This window comes from Lutzomyia longipalpis, chromosome 2 (genome assembly GCF_024334085.1).
Source record: "Lutzomyia longipalpis isolate SR_M1_2022 chromosome 2, ASM2433408v1".
Taxonomy (NCBI): domain Eukaryota; kingdom Metazoa; phylum Arthropoda; class Insecta; order Diptera; family Psychodidae; genus Lutzomyia; species Lutzomyia longipalpis.
This window is the reverse complement of record NC_074708.1, coordinates 1,476,701-1,491,790: the sequence shown is the minus strand read 5'-3', so window position 1 is coordinate 1,491,790 and position 15,090 is coordinate 1,476,701. Positions and strand designations below refer to the sequence as shown.

Sequence of the window (15,090 nt, the reverse complement as noted above, 5' to 3'; positions counted from 1 at the left end):
CATGGTTGATAAGAAAAAGAAAGAAGAGAAAAAGAAATCGGGGCCCGCCTTTGGAGCGCAAGAAAAGTAACGAAAAGTGTTTGTTTTTCCTCCCAAATGTTGGTAAAAAAAAAAAGCAGCAGGGCCGTGTGAGGTGATTGCGGGGTAAAGAAGTGCTGTGCGTGTGTGAAAACACAGAGAGAGAGAGCGCGCGAGGAGCTGTGAGAATAAATTCCAGCGAGTTATCATTCCGACGCCCATGTCAGTGAAAATTAAGTAAAGTGCCCGTATTGGATTCCTATCGTGCTGTGACGTCGTCTTTCGAGAAGCCCCAGCATCTGTAGCCCCAGTGGATGGTGTGAAAATAGGAAGCCTCGGATATAAAGCCGCGACTGCATTTGCTGGTATGTACATAATATATTTTTCTCTTTATTTATTTTTTTGCCTTTCCTTCCTTTCATCTACCCACATTCCCAAAAGAATCGTCCTTTTTTTTCCACTCATCTTCCTTCCTCATCCTCCACCTCTGTGTGTGGGAGCATGAATGGGGATGCAAACACTCTCCCCGGCGCAAAAGGAAGAAAATGCGTCATTCCGCGGAGAGGACGTTATGCCGAAATGAGGCGGATTCTATGAAAAATCATACATATTAGGCATAAAAAGAAAAATCCTTTTATAAATTACTTTTAACAAGTCAACCCGAGCCCCCAATTAAGATTCGTGATTTGATTATTTATACTTTCACTAATTTTGCTATTTGACCGAAGTATTTATATGTTAAAAAAAATGAGAAAAAGACATAGTAAATCGTTACAAGAATCCCCACCGGGTGCAACGATGGTTGTGCACAAACTGCTCCCCTTCACTTGATGTGTAGTGGGTGGCTCGGTATGAAACCGAGCCGAATTATACGATTTAGTGTAAAAAATCGTTACAATATATTTTTTTAGTTTTAGTATAATTCATTTTTTCCTTAAATCAAAATTTGTAATCTTCCTAAAACTTTTGAATTTTTTTTGAAGAAGAAATTAACTAAAATCAAACGAGAATATCTTTTAGAAAAATAGTGGATCTAATGAAATTAAGAATTTAAACTTATTACTCGTCTTATATTTTACCCATTAATCACTTAAGAATTCATCTTGAGCGTCTTGTGGGGTTTCTTATCCTCATGATAGAATACTTTAAAAGATAGGAAAGAACTTGCTTGATAAAAAATGGATAAGAAAACAAACTCAATAAAATATTAAAACTTACCACTTTGGTATGACACTACCCATACATATATGTCCGTAGAAAATTTTGCTTTTAGCTCTTATATCCGTAAGATATTCCTACTGCGTTGCCGTAAAATAGGACGATCTAATCCGACACCATTAACTTATCTCCCCATTCGCACTAATTGGGATTCTGAAAGAGCTCTTTTGGTGTGCGCCATGAAGAAACAGGGAAGAGGAGGAAGTAAAAGCTGCGAAAGAAAACTTATAAGAAATTATTATCCTTTCACCGGGAAGAGTGTGTCCTCGTTAGGTGGGGTACAACATGGGATAGATGGTAGTTATGCGGGGGCGATGTGTGCACAAGCTAAAGGAGGACTCTCTCGGTGAATTTCCGTTGAAGTGAGGGATATTTGCACAAGTAAAAGTTCCATAGAGAAATTGCAGCAAAATTCAAATATTTGGAAAAACCGTCGCGTGCTTCTTTTGTGCACAAACTATGCGCTTAGTCATCCCACCCACACCCCATTATCACAGTTGACGATCTAAAATTGCATGCGATGTCACATCTACGTGGGAAATTCTCAGAGACACCCCATCCTTTTCCTTCCATGATCTCTGACGTGATGAATTACGACATTTTTCATGCGGAAATGGAAGACTCTCATCCTCACTTCCTTATTTTTTATTTTATTTCGGAGTTCTTTTTTTTCCAACATCACCTTTATCTTTGTCCCTGAATGAAATCAGATTAAATATTACATAGAGAGAAAATTCCCAATTCACTCTGCTTGATTTTTATCAAACAAACTGTTTGCTTTTTTAGGTGTTTACAAAGCGAATAAATTAATGATTAAAGTTAAAATGACACGATAAATCTTCTTTGCACTATTAAAAAGTTTTAGAGGAAAAAAAATTGATAAAATTTGTTTTTAAAAATGTGTTTGTAATACACATAATATTCTACTAATAAATAATAGATCTATTATTCTTAACACATTTCAAGCCATAAAAAGCTATTTTTCCGGAAAATTAAGAGTGCTCAATAAATATATAAAACGGAAAGGTTGGAAATTTAATTTTGAGAAATAAAAGCTTATGCAGAAAAACGTTTAATTTGTTAATTTTAAGTGTGGGTGGACCTACCTAAGATTAACAGAAAATTTATTAATTAAATTGGTTCAATGATTTTTATGTAAATTAAAAGTGCAAAAAATAAAATAAAGACTGATTTTTCTCATGTTTTTATTAGCATAGGATGGTCTTCTTTCAGTTTTACTAGCTAGAAAAATTCTCAATAATTTCTTTAATGTGAAGCACGTCTTCGATGATCAGTTGAATTTGTGCAATTAACACCTCCAACTCTTAAAAATTGCCACGACTTGCAAATAAATAGGTGATCTTCATTTATCATATTGAGAACTTAATTAAATTTTATGCATATCATCGTGAATTGAAAATAAAGTTTGCACTCGTATTTCAACCTCATTCTTCAATCATTATTTCAGCCATTTCAGTTCATTTCACTTCTCATGACTTTAATTCAATCTTCTTCTGCTAAATTTTATTCTTTTGACTTGAATAACATTTCTAAAATAATTTATTGATTTAACTCAAAGAGAACAATTTAATTCATTCGAAAATAAATCGTCTTCATCATTTTTTTGAAGAATTCGGAGAGATTCTTTTTCTTCTGTTTATGTTCAACAACTCATCAATTGGTAAAAAGAAACTCACTCGACATCGTTGTTACCTACATACATGTATATGAAGAGGAATATGCCAAAGATCAATATGAGAAACATGATACAGAATCCTTGAGGAGGTATCAATAAGGATACAATGAAGAATTGAGTGCTAAATCTCTTGTGCAAAAAGACAAAAAAAAAGCTCAAGAGAAAATTCTCTCGCTCTCTCTCGTATGTGAAAGATGAAGATACGAAGATATTGTTGTTGAGGAAAACAATCACGTCTTTCACATTGAACTCCATTTTCTTATTTTCCACCCAAACAACAACTCTGCAGGGCTAAAAGGCAATTTTCACAGTGTGATGTTGGAAAATTATATTGTTTCTTCATATTGCTTCGTTAGGAAAACCCTCTGTGGATTTTTTTAAAAAATTTTTCTTTTTCATTTCAAAAGGGATGCAATGCAGGTTGTTTATAGGGGAGGAAGGTAGTATAGTTATATGAGGAGGTTGAGGACAAAACTTGTGGGAGAGTGAAAATTCGGGTGGAATAGTTGAGATTGTTTTCACATAAAGCAACACAAATTTCCTTCAATAAAAGGATCATCCCCCACGATGGAGAAATATTTCAAATTTTCCCACAATGTTCTCCAATTTTCCGCTCCTTCTAACATAGTCCCCCCCCCATACCCTCACATGAGCATTTCTATGAGGAGTATTTCACCTCAAACAAGAGGATAAAATATGTCTCATCATCTCTCCCTTCAATATCCCATCATTTTTCCATCCCACTCAGTGTGTCCTTTACCTTTCACCACCACAACCACATACTCTCACACGTGTTCCCCATAAGTAATTCAAGTGATATTTTTTCTTCGTTGAAAGAAGAAGAAAATATATATGAGGGGATGTTTGTTGGGGAAAGAAGAAAGAGAGGGAGAGAAAGCAAGTTCTTCTATTTCCCATAAGAATATTGAATAATTTACAGGATTATTGGCGAGACGTGTCTCAAATGTCCTGAAAGTACGACAGAATCAACCTGAGCATGGGTTGGGTTGGGTTGAGTTAAACTTCCCTTAAATCCGTGATTTGTTCTGGGCACGCAACTTGGTAGAGGAATTGTATGAGGGCACGTGTTGGGCGTCCAGTCATTTTACCTTCGCGATAGTATGGGACAAAATTGTTCTTTGCCACCAGACCAGCCTCACCAATATCCATGTGAATCCACATTGTATCACCCACGAATTCCTGCAAGAAGAAGAAGGAAAATTTTGTGAGATGAGAAAATTCAATCAAGATAATTCTATAATAAAACTTTCTCTCTCTCACACACAACTAAACTAATAAATCTCAATTTTCTCCATTTTTCACCTTACCACAGTGGAATTATAAGTAAAACTAATACACTGCAAAATAATATATTATTGAAGTGTATTAAAATTTCAAATTCAACAAGTATTTATTTATATTTCAACAAGTTTTACAGACATTTTCTTTCAGTGGTGGAAAACTTTTAAAGTTATTACATCGTTTACGTGGTATTTTGCCAAAATCGTCCATCCCAATGATTTATGTTCGAGAATTTTATTTATTCTTTTTCTTTAATATTATTAAAAAAAAGTCAATCATAACGCGTCCAGTTATAAGAGTTGGTATACCACAACGCGGATGGGTCAGTCTATGCGTTGTAATTTAATTTCTGAGTTGTATTAGTAGGCAAAACTGATTTTTTGTGTGAAAATCAGTAATTTGATGCATAAAAATGGTCATATCTCTGGTTCTATAAGACCTACAGAAATTTCTTGACTAGTTTTGGAAAGGTATTAAAACAGGCTATAAATTGACATAAATTTTAATAATTTTCAAGGTCACCTCCAGAACACAAAATGGCGGATTTTTGTTTCACCAAAACAGTTTTTGGCATTTTTTATCCTGAAGGAATAGTTCTAGAGGTTTCTGATGTTCTAGAAAGTTGTAGATAATTGTAAAACCTTTAATTTGATACCAAGTTGAGCAAAATCGAACAAGCAGTTCAGGAGATATAGCTCTTAGAACTTTTCAAATTCAAGAATTTTTCAAACTGCGATATCTTCTAAACGGCGACATAGAATTTCTTCATTTTCGGACTGGTACAAGATTATTAGTCAGGCTACAACATATCAAAATTTAAAAGATTTGCCTAATGGGGATTCGGAGATATTGCCCCTTAAAGTTAGGCAATTTTTGTTTTTGATTTTAGCGCCTCTTGCGGATGTTTTTGGAACTTGGAATGTTCTACGTAGTTGTAGGGCTTCTTGAAACCTTTCATTTGATACTAAGATGATCAAAATCGGTCAAGCCGTTCTCGAGTTATATTGAAAAAACACTTTTTGCTTTAGGCCGCCATATTTGCTAAACCGCTTGACCGATTTTCAAGTATGAATAGTCGATGAAAACGTCTCACTGAGCTCTACAACATACTAAAATTTCAGACCTCTAGCTGTAAGGGAAGTGGTTGACAGTATTTCAAAATGGCGGACGGCGGCCATCTTGGATTTTGAAAATGCGAAAAAATGAAATTTTACACCCACATTTTTATAGAAAACTTCAAACCTGAAGTCTCTATCTGTTACCGTTCTCGAGCTATAAGGCAAAGTTTGGGCGACCGGCCGGCCGGCCGGCCGGATCAAAAATTTTCCACCACCATTTTCGTAATGTGGGATGTCTAAAACGTGCTCATACCAAGTTTGAGCCCGATCTGAGGTGGTCGGTTTTTCCGACGATTACAATACTTGGTATGCCACGATTGTGGTATACCAACTAATTTAATAAGTACCAAAAGAATTATGAAATGGATAATGTTTTTAAGAACATTATTTGCATTGAAAAAAAAATCATTAAAAGTACTAAATCTAAAAAATGCAGAAAGATCTTAAAAATGCAAAAAGGATAAATTTAGAGCATTACATGTTTATGAATATTTCAAAATGAGACATATTTTAATAGTTCAAAGGCACAATAAATTCGACAAACACGCGACTATTTCCCACACTATGCCCTTGACCCCACATATGTACATATGTATGTGGGGATGTCATATTGGAAAAGTATCAGAAGGAGCAATTTGGATTTCGTGATTGAGTATCCGCAATTCAATGTTTGCAAGACCTTGGGGCTTTTTTGGGGTAATTTTGTGCACGGTTTGTTGATTTTTTGTAAAGAATTTGCAATTCAAGGATATAAATAAATTTGCTATGTACATGTGCGATAACTTACCCTGAGGAAGGCCGCCTGACGGCATGTATATCCTTGTCCATCGCCCCTATTGCTCAGGTCAAAGTTTGTAAAGTTTGCAATTTGGTGTGTATAGTATTTCCAAAAGGGAAACCTCCAGACACGATCCCCCGTAAGGGCAGCTGCCTTCTGGAGTTCCTTCCACATGGGATCCGAAGTGGCAAAGACACACGATGCTGTACTGCCCAAAGGGTTAAACCTTGTGGTTAATGTGGCAACATCCAAGACGAGACGTGGCTTATACTTTTGCGTTGCATACGAAAAAGTATCTGCCATGATGAGAATATCGGGATTCCCAGTATCATGAACTGCAATGGATTTCCCATTTGAGCACCTGAAGACATCGCCCACCTTGAAGGACATCCCTGAGGGCATATTTTCACACAGTGGGACAACTGCACGAATATTAATTGGAAGTGAAAGAGCGGCTGCTGCCCTAACAGCTGCTACAACAACAGCAGCTCCACTCATTGTTGCCCGTTCCAGCTCCATCTCTTCTGCGGGCTTTAGGCACAATCCTCCACTGTTGAATGTCACACCGCTACCAATGAGGAGGATTGGACGTTCTGAAGAATCAGTACCTGTGTAATTTATCTACGGAGGAGAAGTTTTTCATTGAAAATTTATTCATGAAAAAATCGTTAAAAGTCGTTACCTCCAAAAATGCTGGTGGTTCGCAGGAGCTTCTAGCAACAGCCATAAAGGCTGTAAGACCCTGTGCAATGATCCAGTCTGTTCCTCGGATATCCACTGTTACGCCACACGGACAGAGACTATCGGAAGCAACTTCAGCAAACACAGAGGGGCTCATTTGATTTGCCGGAGCTTCTGCGAGCTTTCGTGCCAAATTCTGTGCTTCTGCCTTGAACAGCCCACGTGTCCAGGAATCCTCATCCGGACATTGATAGCATTCCAGTGCTACAGCTGGACGACGACATTCAACCATGCGATTATCCTGATATTCCCAAAGGGCAAGGGTAGCCCCTTCAGCAGCTTGCTCCGGATGCCCCATGGGATCCAGGGAGATTTCCGAAATGTAATCATCACGCAGTCGAAGGGAACCTAGAGCTGCAGCAACACGAACATTCTCCAATCCCACATCCATCATTTCTTTCTCACAGAAGCTCCTCTCTCGTGATCCGAGACCTACAATGGCCACTGAATGGAAGTCTCCGGGTAGCCCATTGAGGATTCTCACCTCACCACTCTTTCCGGTCATGCAACAACGATCCAGCTCAGCCCTCAATCTTCCTTTGAGCATTGCATCTGTTTGCTCTCCACATTCTGTGAAAGTTGCAGCTTTCTCTGAGGTCTCATATACTCCCACAACGAGACCTTTACAGCCTCCATGAGCCAAGGGGGCATCCGCCTGACTAACAAATGTGCCAAAAAGACGACATAAAGGGCGTGATAAAGCCCAAAAACGATTTAGAATCATACTTGAGCTTTTTTTTGTAACAAGACTAAACAATTTTCTGGATTGCACTATGTTGCGTCTCCTTTGATTTCTTTAGATTATAAAAAAATATTTCTTTATTTAAAATTTTATTAAGAAATTAAAAAATATATAATTTCAGACGCAGCTTTTTAATAATAAAATACATAGCACAGGACAGGATGGAGAATTTCCTTTTTTTTTCATTTCTCCTTCCGGTTAATTATTCACTTCTGTTCTAATATTAAAAGGAAACCAGCAATTCCTAGAAAATAAAACTCACAACAGGGCAAAGAGTTAGAAAAATTCATTTTCCGTTCTTGATTCAACATAGAAGCTTCCACCAGGCGTCCCCATTAAATTCCTCTCAAAAAAAAAAAAAAAGAAGAAACAACAGGGAGATTTTTTCTTCCTTTTCTCTTTAGAATTTATATTTTCATAATCTTTAGAAGAACTTTCACAAGTTCTACAATTTATTAAACTTTCATTGTCATTATTCAGCACATAATGGGTGGAAAAGGAACTTTTCATGTAGTGAACCTGGAAAAGTTTTTGCGTCTCTCTATGAGAGTTTTTACCACGAACAAATACTTTATATATATTGTACAATAGTGCAGTTCCACCGTCTTATATATTAAAATTTTCTTTAGAGAATTTTCTAGGGGTTTTTTTCGTTCGTGGATAATTTTTTTTACATGGAAAATATTCAACTGTTCATCTTTTCTCTTGTAATGTAAAAATCACATAATGGGAAACTTTGAAAATTCTCATGGACTTTCCCGCCGATTTCTTTTCAAATAATTCATTTGAAAGATTAATTAAAGGTACAATTTTATGTAAAATTTGGATCTATTTTGGATGTCAGAATTTATGTATAGAAAAGCCATCATTATATTCAATAAAAGAAAGAAAGAAAATATTGCAAGAAATCCGATAAAATAGCACATGAAAGATAGAAAAACATCAAATAAGTTTTATGTGATTTTTTTCTTCTTTTACATTTGAAACTTTTGCGTGGGTGAGAAAATTGTTAAATATCCTTTAATCTCTTTTCCTTCACTGGCCATCTATGTCATTTCCGATGAGCTTTTTTTTCTGTAACATATTCAATGGTTCCACCCCTCACAAAGTCCTCCGTCATCCCATTGATCATCATGAAGAGAAAGATCAGGATGTGGGTTGAATCAATTAAACTTTCACGCTCGTTTATTCGACTCCAAATGGGACCATTTTATTAAATTATTTATCTTCCTGTGTGCAAATATAAACCCCTCTAACTCAGAGGGTGATTCACAGTTGCGTGAAATTTTGGGATTGGTGTAAAAAATATATGTATATGAAAAATAATAGGGTGCCGGAGAGAAAAAAAAATATTCGCGAATTTTAAATGGAATTGATGTTGAGAAAATAACAAGAACTGACTCTCTTTCTCTCTATTTTGGGATAATGTATAAGGAAGGAAAAGACATGGTGAGAAGAAGAAAAGGAAGAATGAAAAAAAAAAGTGGAGAAGCCACAATATTCGGTCTCTTTGTAGTCTCACAGCCACTCATCCACCCACTGAGTGTGAGAAACGCGTCGAATAATAAATAAAATGTGTTACTTTACCGTACAAATATTTATTCATACATACATATATGCTGTGTGGAAATACGTAGCGGTTTACAATATATTTTTCGGATGTAATTGTGGCGCTTTTCCCGCAGCCAACACGGCGAGAGAATAAAGCGTACCCAACGAGGACTCCTTGTCTTCTCTTGTTTCCATTTAGCTTCTTCTTCTATACACCATCAAATACACCCTTCACACACCACATACAGTCCCCCTCTTACGCCGCCCCATTATTCAGTTCTTTGAGTTCAGCAAATCTCAACAATAAAAGGAGAGAGGGAGAGAAAAAAAAAGAAAAACTCAAGTGAAAAGCCATTTTCGCGGTAGAAGCTCACATTCATGCCGAGGCAGCGATTATCTGTGAGAGCGGATTTTATTATTTGCCTTTCTCTATGTTACCCATGTGTTGAGGTGAAATCCACTCTAAGGCAAAAAGCTCAAAGAAAAGCTTTGGTTTTAATATTTATAATTAGGGAAACTCACTGTGAAAGATGTAAAAATAGTAAGAGAATGATGCGTATTATATATAGCACAAAAATATATTCTTTTCCTTTTTAGAGGAAATCTTTCATGGAAACTAATTTAGAAAATATTCATTATATTTTTTTTAAAGAATCTTTCAAATATTTGTTGCAAGAATTTTCGCAAAATTCAAAGCAAATGCTGCAAAAAATCTAAGAATCACAACATCTCTTTTAAATACTCAACAGTGTAATGTCTTTTTTCTGTAACTGCACAGCCTACGGCTGTACTACGAGTACCCACTCTACTTTGCAAGCAAACGCTTCTAGTTTTTCATTATAAAGTTATCATAGAATGTTCTAAAGGACGTCAAAAGGAAAATGAAACGAGTGCATAAAGGAAAATAAATTATATTTATCTTTTGAGTTTCAAATTCATTCTCAAGACCAAACACTAGTTTATGGTTTCTCTTTTAATTTTTTCTCCACAAAATTTTCCTACCATCATCACCACTCTCTATTTGTTTTTTTTTCTTCAATACTAAAATGTGTCGTAACACTTTATTATTTTAATTATTATGCAGAGAAATATTAGTGAAGGAAAAATTACAAAGCAGGATATTTTTTATCGTGTCAAACATGTATAGAAGATGTATAAAATATCCTTGGTGATGAAATTGGGTTAAAATTTGCAATTTTTCTTATTAAATTTTTAAATAATATGAAAGTTGTCTGTTCGCCATTTTTCTTTGAGGTAATTCATATTTTAATTTTCATGATAAATTGTGTTAAGAAGACATAACAAAGAGGATAATGTTAAGTATTTTAATTTAACAAAACGAAATAATGTCATAAGAGAAATTTTAATAAATTTATTGGAGCATAAAAAAGAAAAATATCTACAAGAAACATATTCCAGCATAAATTCTTTTGACATTCATAAAAGAAGGTTTAGCACAATCCTTTTAGAACAATTAAAAGTCAAACCACAAGTACGTAAAGGCAAATGACAGACACACATAAATATTCTTCCCAGAAGTCGCAGAAAGATAATTTTAGCAAAATGTCAACATGAGAAAAGGAGAGTTAAATTGTATATAAGGAAAGATTAATGGTGCTGTCGTTTATTTTCAAAAGGGTTCCCAAATTGTTGATTGATAGATTTCTACGGCAGTTTATTGACATTCCCCAATTTTCATGGCAAATATTAATAAATCATAAAACAATTCACACTTTAATGGAATTTCTGCTCAATGCTCCGAATGGGGACAAGAGTATTTTCTTTTTACGATCAGCATCTAGCAGAAAGCCGCCAGTTTGTGCGAAAAATATCGCCAAGATACCAAAATCAGTTGATATAAATATTTTCTTTACAAAAACGAAAATAATTTGCAAAGTTTTTTTTAAAAATATCTTTCCAAAAGAATTTTATGAAAAGAATTTTATTTGGACATAAAATTCTTTTCAAAAATTGCATAGAAAAAAATATCCTTTAGGAATGTAAAAACAGTTACTTCTCTAAGCATAATACCAACATAACTAATCTATTTGTTTGAAAGGGAGGAAAGCAAAAAAATAAATGCATTAAAAATTCCCTTCCAAGGAGCATAAATACTCCCATAATAATTCATATTGATGGAGCATTCATGAAATTCTTCTCCCTTGAAAAATAAATATAGAGATTTTTACATTCCTATTTTTTATGGCATCTCCTTTATCTTTTTTTCTTCTTCCCCCCTCGGGTCATATTCCTCCTCTTAACACAACCGTATTTGCAGACAATTCTTATTTATGAGGGAGAGAATCATTTGTATTTTTCACACTTTTTTTCTTCTTTTCCTTTTTGGCAAAATGATAACATTTTGTATATAGTAGTGGCTTTGGGCACAAGGAGGAATTTTTTTTCTCCTTGAATTTGAATTCTTCGCATCTTCCCAACATACATGTATCACAACTTTTCCAATTGTGGCCCCATTCCCCGACCATTCCTCCCACATGTTTCACCCCTTAAGAAAGAAATTTTGCACAATACAAATTTTCAACACACAACATTCAAGTTTTCGACGATGAAACTGGCAAAACTTTGTACCCTCTTCACCATCTTCCTTGGGGAGTTTTGAGTATACAACATACTTTGATAGAGAAACTGATTTTCCTCCACCGGGCACTTTCGACACCCGGAAATAATTCTATTCCGGACACCTCGTTCTACATGTCCGCGTGAAAAGGGTCTTGCGTTCGATTGATGAGCCATGAATTTTGGGCGGGAAAATCGATCCTTCCATGTCAGTGTAATTCAATAATTTATTCATATTGAGGATAAAAAAAAGTGCGGTGTATCGGGAATTAAGATTTGATCCAATCTCAACATAGCTCAACGAGCTTTCGCGCTCGTGGGTGGGTGGCGCATTTTATTAGATTACATTCTAGATAGACACGGGGTCTTCTTTTTCACCCCCTTTTCCACCCTAAAATGAAACCGCTCTTGGGGCTTTTGTGCGCGCGAGGATGAGTTGGTAAGATATTTGCGGGAAAAGGTTGTGGGGGAAGCTTAACAAGATATTGAGAAAATGAATGAAGCTTAAAGAGGAGAAACTTTTACCTTCTTTCTCTTATAAGAAAATATTTCAGCAATCAACTCTCTCTTTTGGGGTTATTTTATTTTTTGCCCATATCATATCATGCCCGTATCATATGTCTTATTAACCTAAATTATTCTCCAGGGTATTGATGTTAAATTTAATAAGATAATTTTCTTGAAGTTGTTTTCATTTTATTTGAGATTTTAAAAATTAAAGAAAATATTTTCTTTTCCATTAAACATTTTCTCATATGAAATAGACCAAGAAAATTTATTCTTTTAGCTCTTTAAAAATTTAAATTCTAGAGGTTAGAAGTATTATTTGCCAAATTTAGTGAGCTACAAATTTTAACGTAGACAGCAAATTAAAAATGAAATTTCCAGCCTCTTCTTCCATGTGTCTGGTGATGGGAACTTTTCGGGTTATTTATGTGGGTTTCCCATCTCTTTAATGACATTTTCCAGAACAATTCCTTCTTAACGGTTCTGTGAACCTCATACATATATAATTTTCTACTCATAAACTCCATAAACTTGTAGTTAGATGGTACGATAAGCTCGATGGTACTGCTTCATACACATAGTATAAGCTTTTAGATGAAATTTCTTGTCAGTATGTTACAAGAGGATATTGAGTTGTGTAAATTCAAATTTAAGGGTCTGGCTTTGGTTATTGTAACGGGCGTAGCATTTTGTAAGTTCAATATTGAATTTTGTGTATTGCGAAAGCTCTGCCATAAAGGGTTAAAGGACTATGTGAATAAAAATAGATAAAATATGCCATGAGAAATTGAATTATGCTCATTTTTCATGTAAGATTAATCCACGTCCAAAATGTAGAGAGAAAAAAAAACTCGACGAAGGAATGGGCCACAGCAGAATTTTTTTTGGTGGGTGATCGTGGGAAATGGATGTTTTGTTGTGTAAAAGCAATGGAAAATGGGAAAAATGTGTGAGTTTACAAGATATATATTTCCGAAAGATTTTATCCATGAAACTTCTTCCTTTTGCCACCGCAACAGCATCCACAAAAGCCAATACATACATATATAGGGGTATGGTGGCGGAGAATGCGAATATTTCACTTTTAGCGACGACGCCAAGAACACACAATTTTCCATCTTCCTCTTTTGATTATTGGATTCTATATATTCTATTGTTAATAAAAGTCCAACCCTCGCACATAATACTCCTTCTTGCTTTCCAATTTCGGTATGCTCTCTGTGGTGCCAAATGCTGAGGGTTGTGAATTTTGTTGGTTTACACATTCCCCACCGCCCACTAAACACGCAGAATGAGGAGAGAGAGAGAGATGTTGGGTTCAAATGAAGAGGGATTGTTGATGGAAGAAGAATTGGCACAAAAGTACTTCATATAATACATACATAACTCCATCAAAAGCTCCCAGAGTCTCCTCTCCTCGTGCCAATTACCACTTTTTGAAGGAAATTTACGATTTTAAGGGATAATTTGTACGCGTGTTGGATGAGATAGAGCTAAGAGAGTGAAAAAAATTGAAGTGGAAAAGCACCTCCGCGGAAAATAGGCGGGTAAGGAGGGTACTAACGGCGAGGGAAAGTCATTGGGAGAAGGAAGAAGATGAAAATGAAAAACCATAAATTACTCTACACTTCACTTAGCTTTTTGGATTATTGTGCTTCGTATTTCTCATTCTCTCTCTTAGACATTCTCCTGTGTCTTATTTTAGCAGTTTTGCCCATTTTTTCATACCATTGTACTGAGGAATAGTCAATGAATGTGAACAATGGTAGATCATTTTCTTTCTCTCTTATTTCTTCTTGTTTAAGCTGTAACAAATGTCTTTTAAAAAAAACTATATATTTTTCTATTTGCAACTATTGAGAGGCCTGATGATGGAAATCTACATATCCACCAAACGACGAAAGGAGTTTTAAATTGAACTTGGAAAGTTCTTGCAATTTTCTCCAGAAAAAAATTCTCCGTAGCTTTTGAACCATTTATAGAGCTTTTACGAAGTTGCAGTGGCAGCTAAAGCTTTTCAAGAAAATTCCCTCAAGTTTATGTTGGAGAAAATAGACAGCTAAAGTACTTCAAGATATTTTTACTGTATATAGAACCAGGTATAGAGCGGCAGGGTGTTTTAGTGACTCAACTAAATTATTCTGTAGCTACTTGAGGGGGGCGGATGGAAAACTGTGTAGTATTTTACACTGAAGTGCCCATCAGAACGACATAACTTTGATAAGTTATAGAATGAAGATGGTATATATGTACATAGAGAGAGAGAGAGAGAGAGAGAGAGTGCCAAGAGAATGCTTTTGCTAGAACATACATACTTAAGAGGAGTTGACTAAATTATCCCAGCAAATAATGGGAATATAAACTGGGAATGTGTTGTCTTCGTTGAATTGTGTATTTAAGCACATCTCTTCTCAAATTGAGACTCCCCCCTTTCACCCACGCTAAAGCACTTTTTTTACAGAATAATTTTCTCAATGTTACATAGTCAGGGGTAGAAGGGAGTGGAAGAGTTAGAGAAGGTGTCTCTATCCACATGTACCTTCTTATTGAGAAAATAAAGTATTTGGCGTTGTAGAGAAGAAACTATGTATATAGCATGCAACATCATTTTATGCAAAAGACATGTTGCATTCTCATAGCAACATCTGTTTTCATAAAGATTCTATTGTAACGTTATTGCATTATACCTTCAAATTCACTAACACAGAGAATTTTGCAGAAATTTCTCTTCATCCTTCCTAATCATTTTCCTACTAATGTGCAAAATGCGAGAGAGAGAGACATCCGCAGGAGGAAATTCATGAGCATAAATTTACGGAAAATTTGTTATCATGCTAAATTC

At 35.3% G+C, this 15,090-nt stretch overlaps 2 protein-coding genes across 5 annotated transcripts in view; one reads left to right on the top strand and one right to left on the bottom strand.

The window, feature by feature from the left end:
• LOC129788488 (uncharacterized) overlaps window positions 1–15,090 on the top strand; it is a 47,978-nt gene that overhangs the window by 898 nt on the left and 31,990 nt on the right. For 2 of the 4 annotated variants that reach the window (XM_055824611.1, XM_055824613.1), the window contains exon 2: window positions 120–383. The gene's annotated coding sequence lies outside the window, so the exon portion shown is untranslated. Of the gene's footprint in view, window positions 1–116; window positions 384–15,090 lie in introns of all 4 variants that reach the window. The other 2 variants (XM_055824612.1, XM_055824614.1) reach the window with 1 other exon arrangement.
• On the bottom strand, window positions 3,822–7,682 carry LOC129788490 (cytosol aminopeptidase-like). Its single transcript, XM_055824615.1, has 3 exons — window positions 6,813–7,682; window positions 6,140–6,751; window positions 3,822–4,132 (listed from the first exon to the last, which is right to left on the bottom strand). Exons 1-3 carry the CDS (start codon window positions 7,593–7,595, stop codon window positions 3,950–3,952), a joined length of 1,578 nt encoding a protein of 525 aa, XP_055680590.1. The 5' UTR covers window positions 7,596–7,682; the 3' UTR covers window positions 3,822–3,949.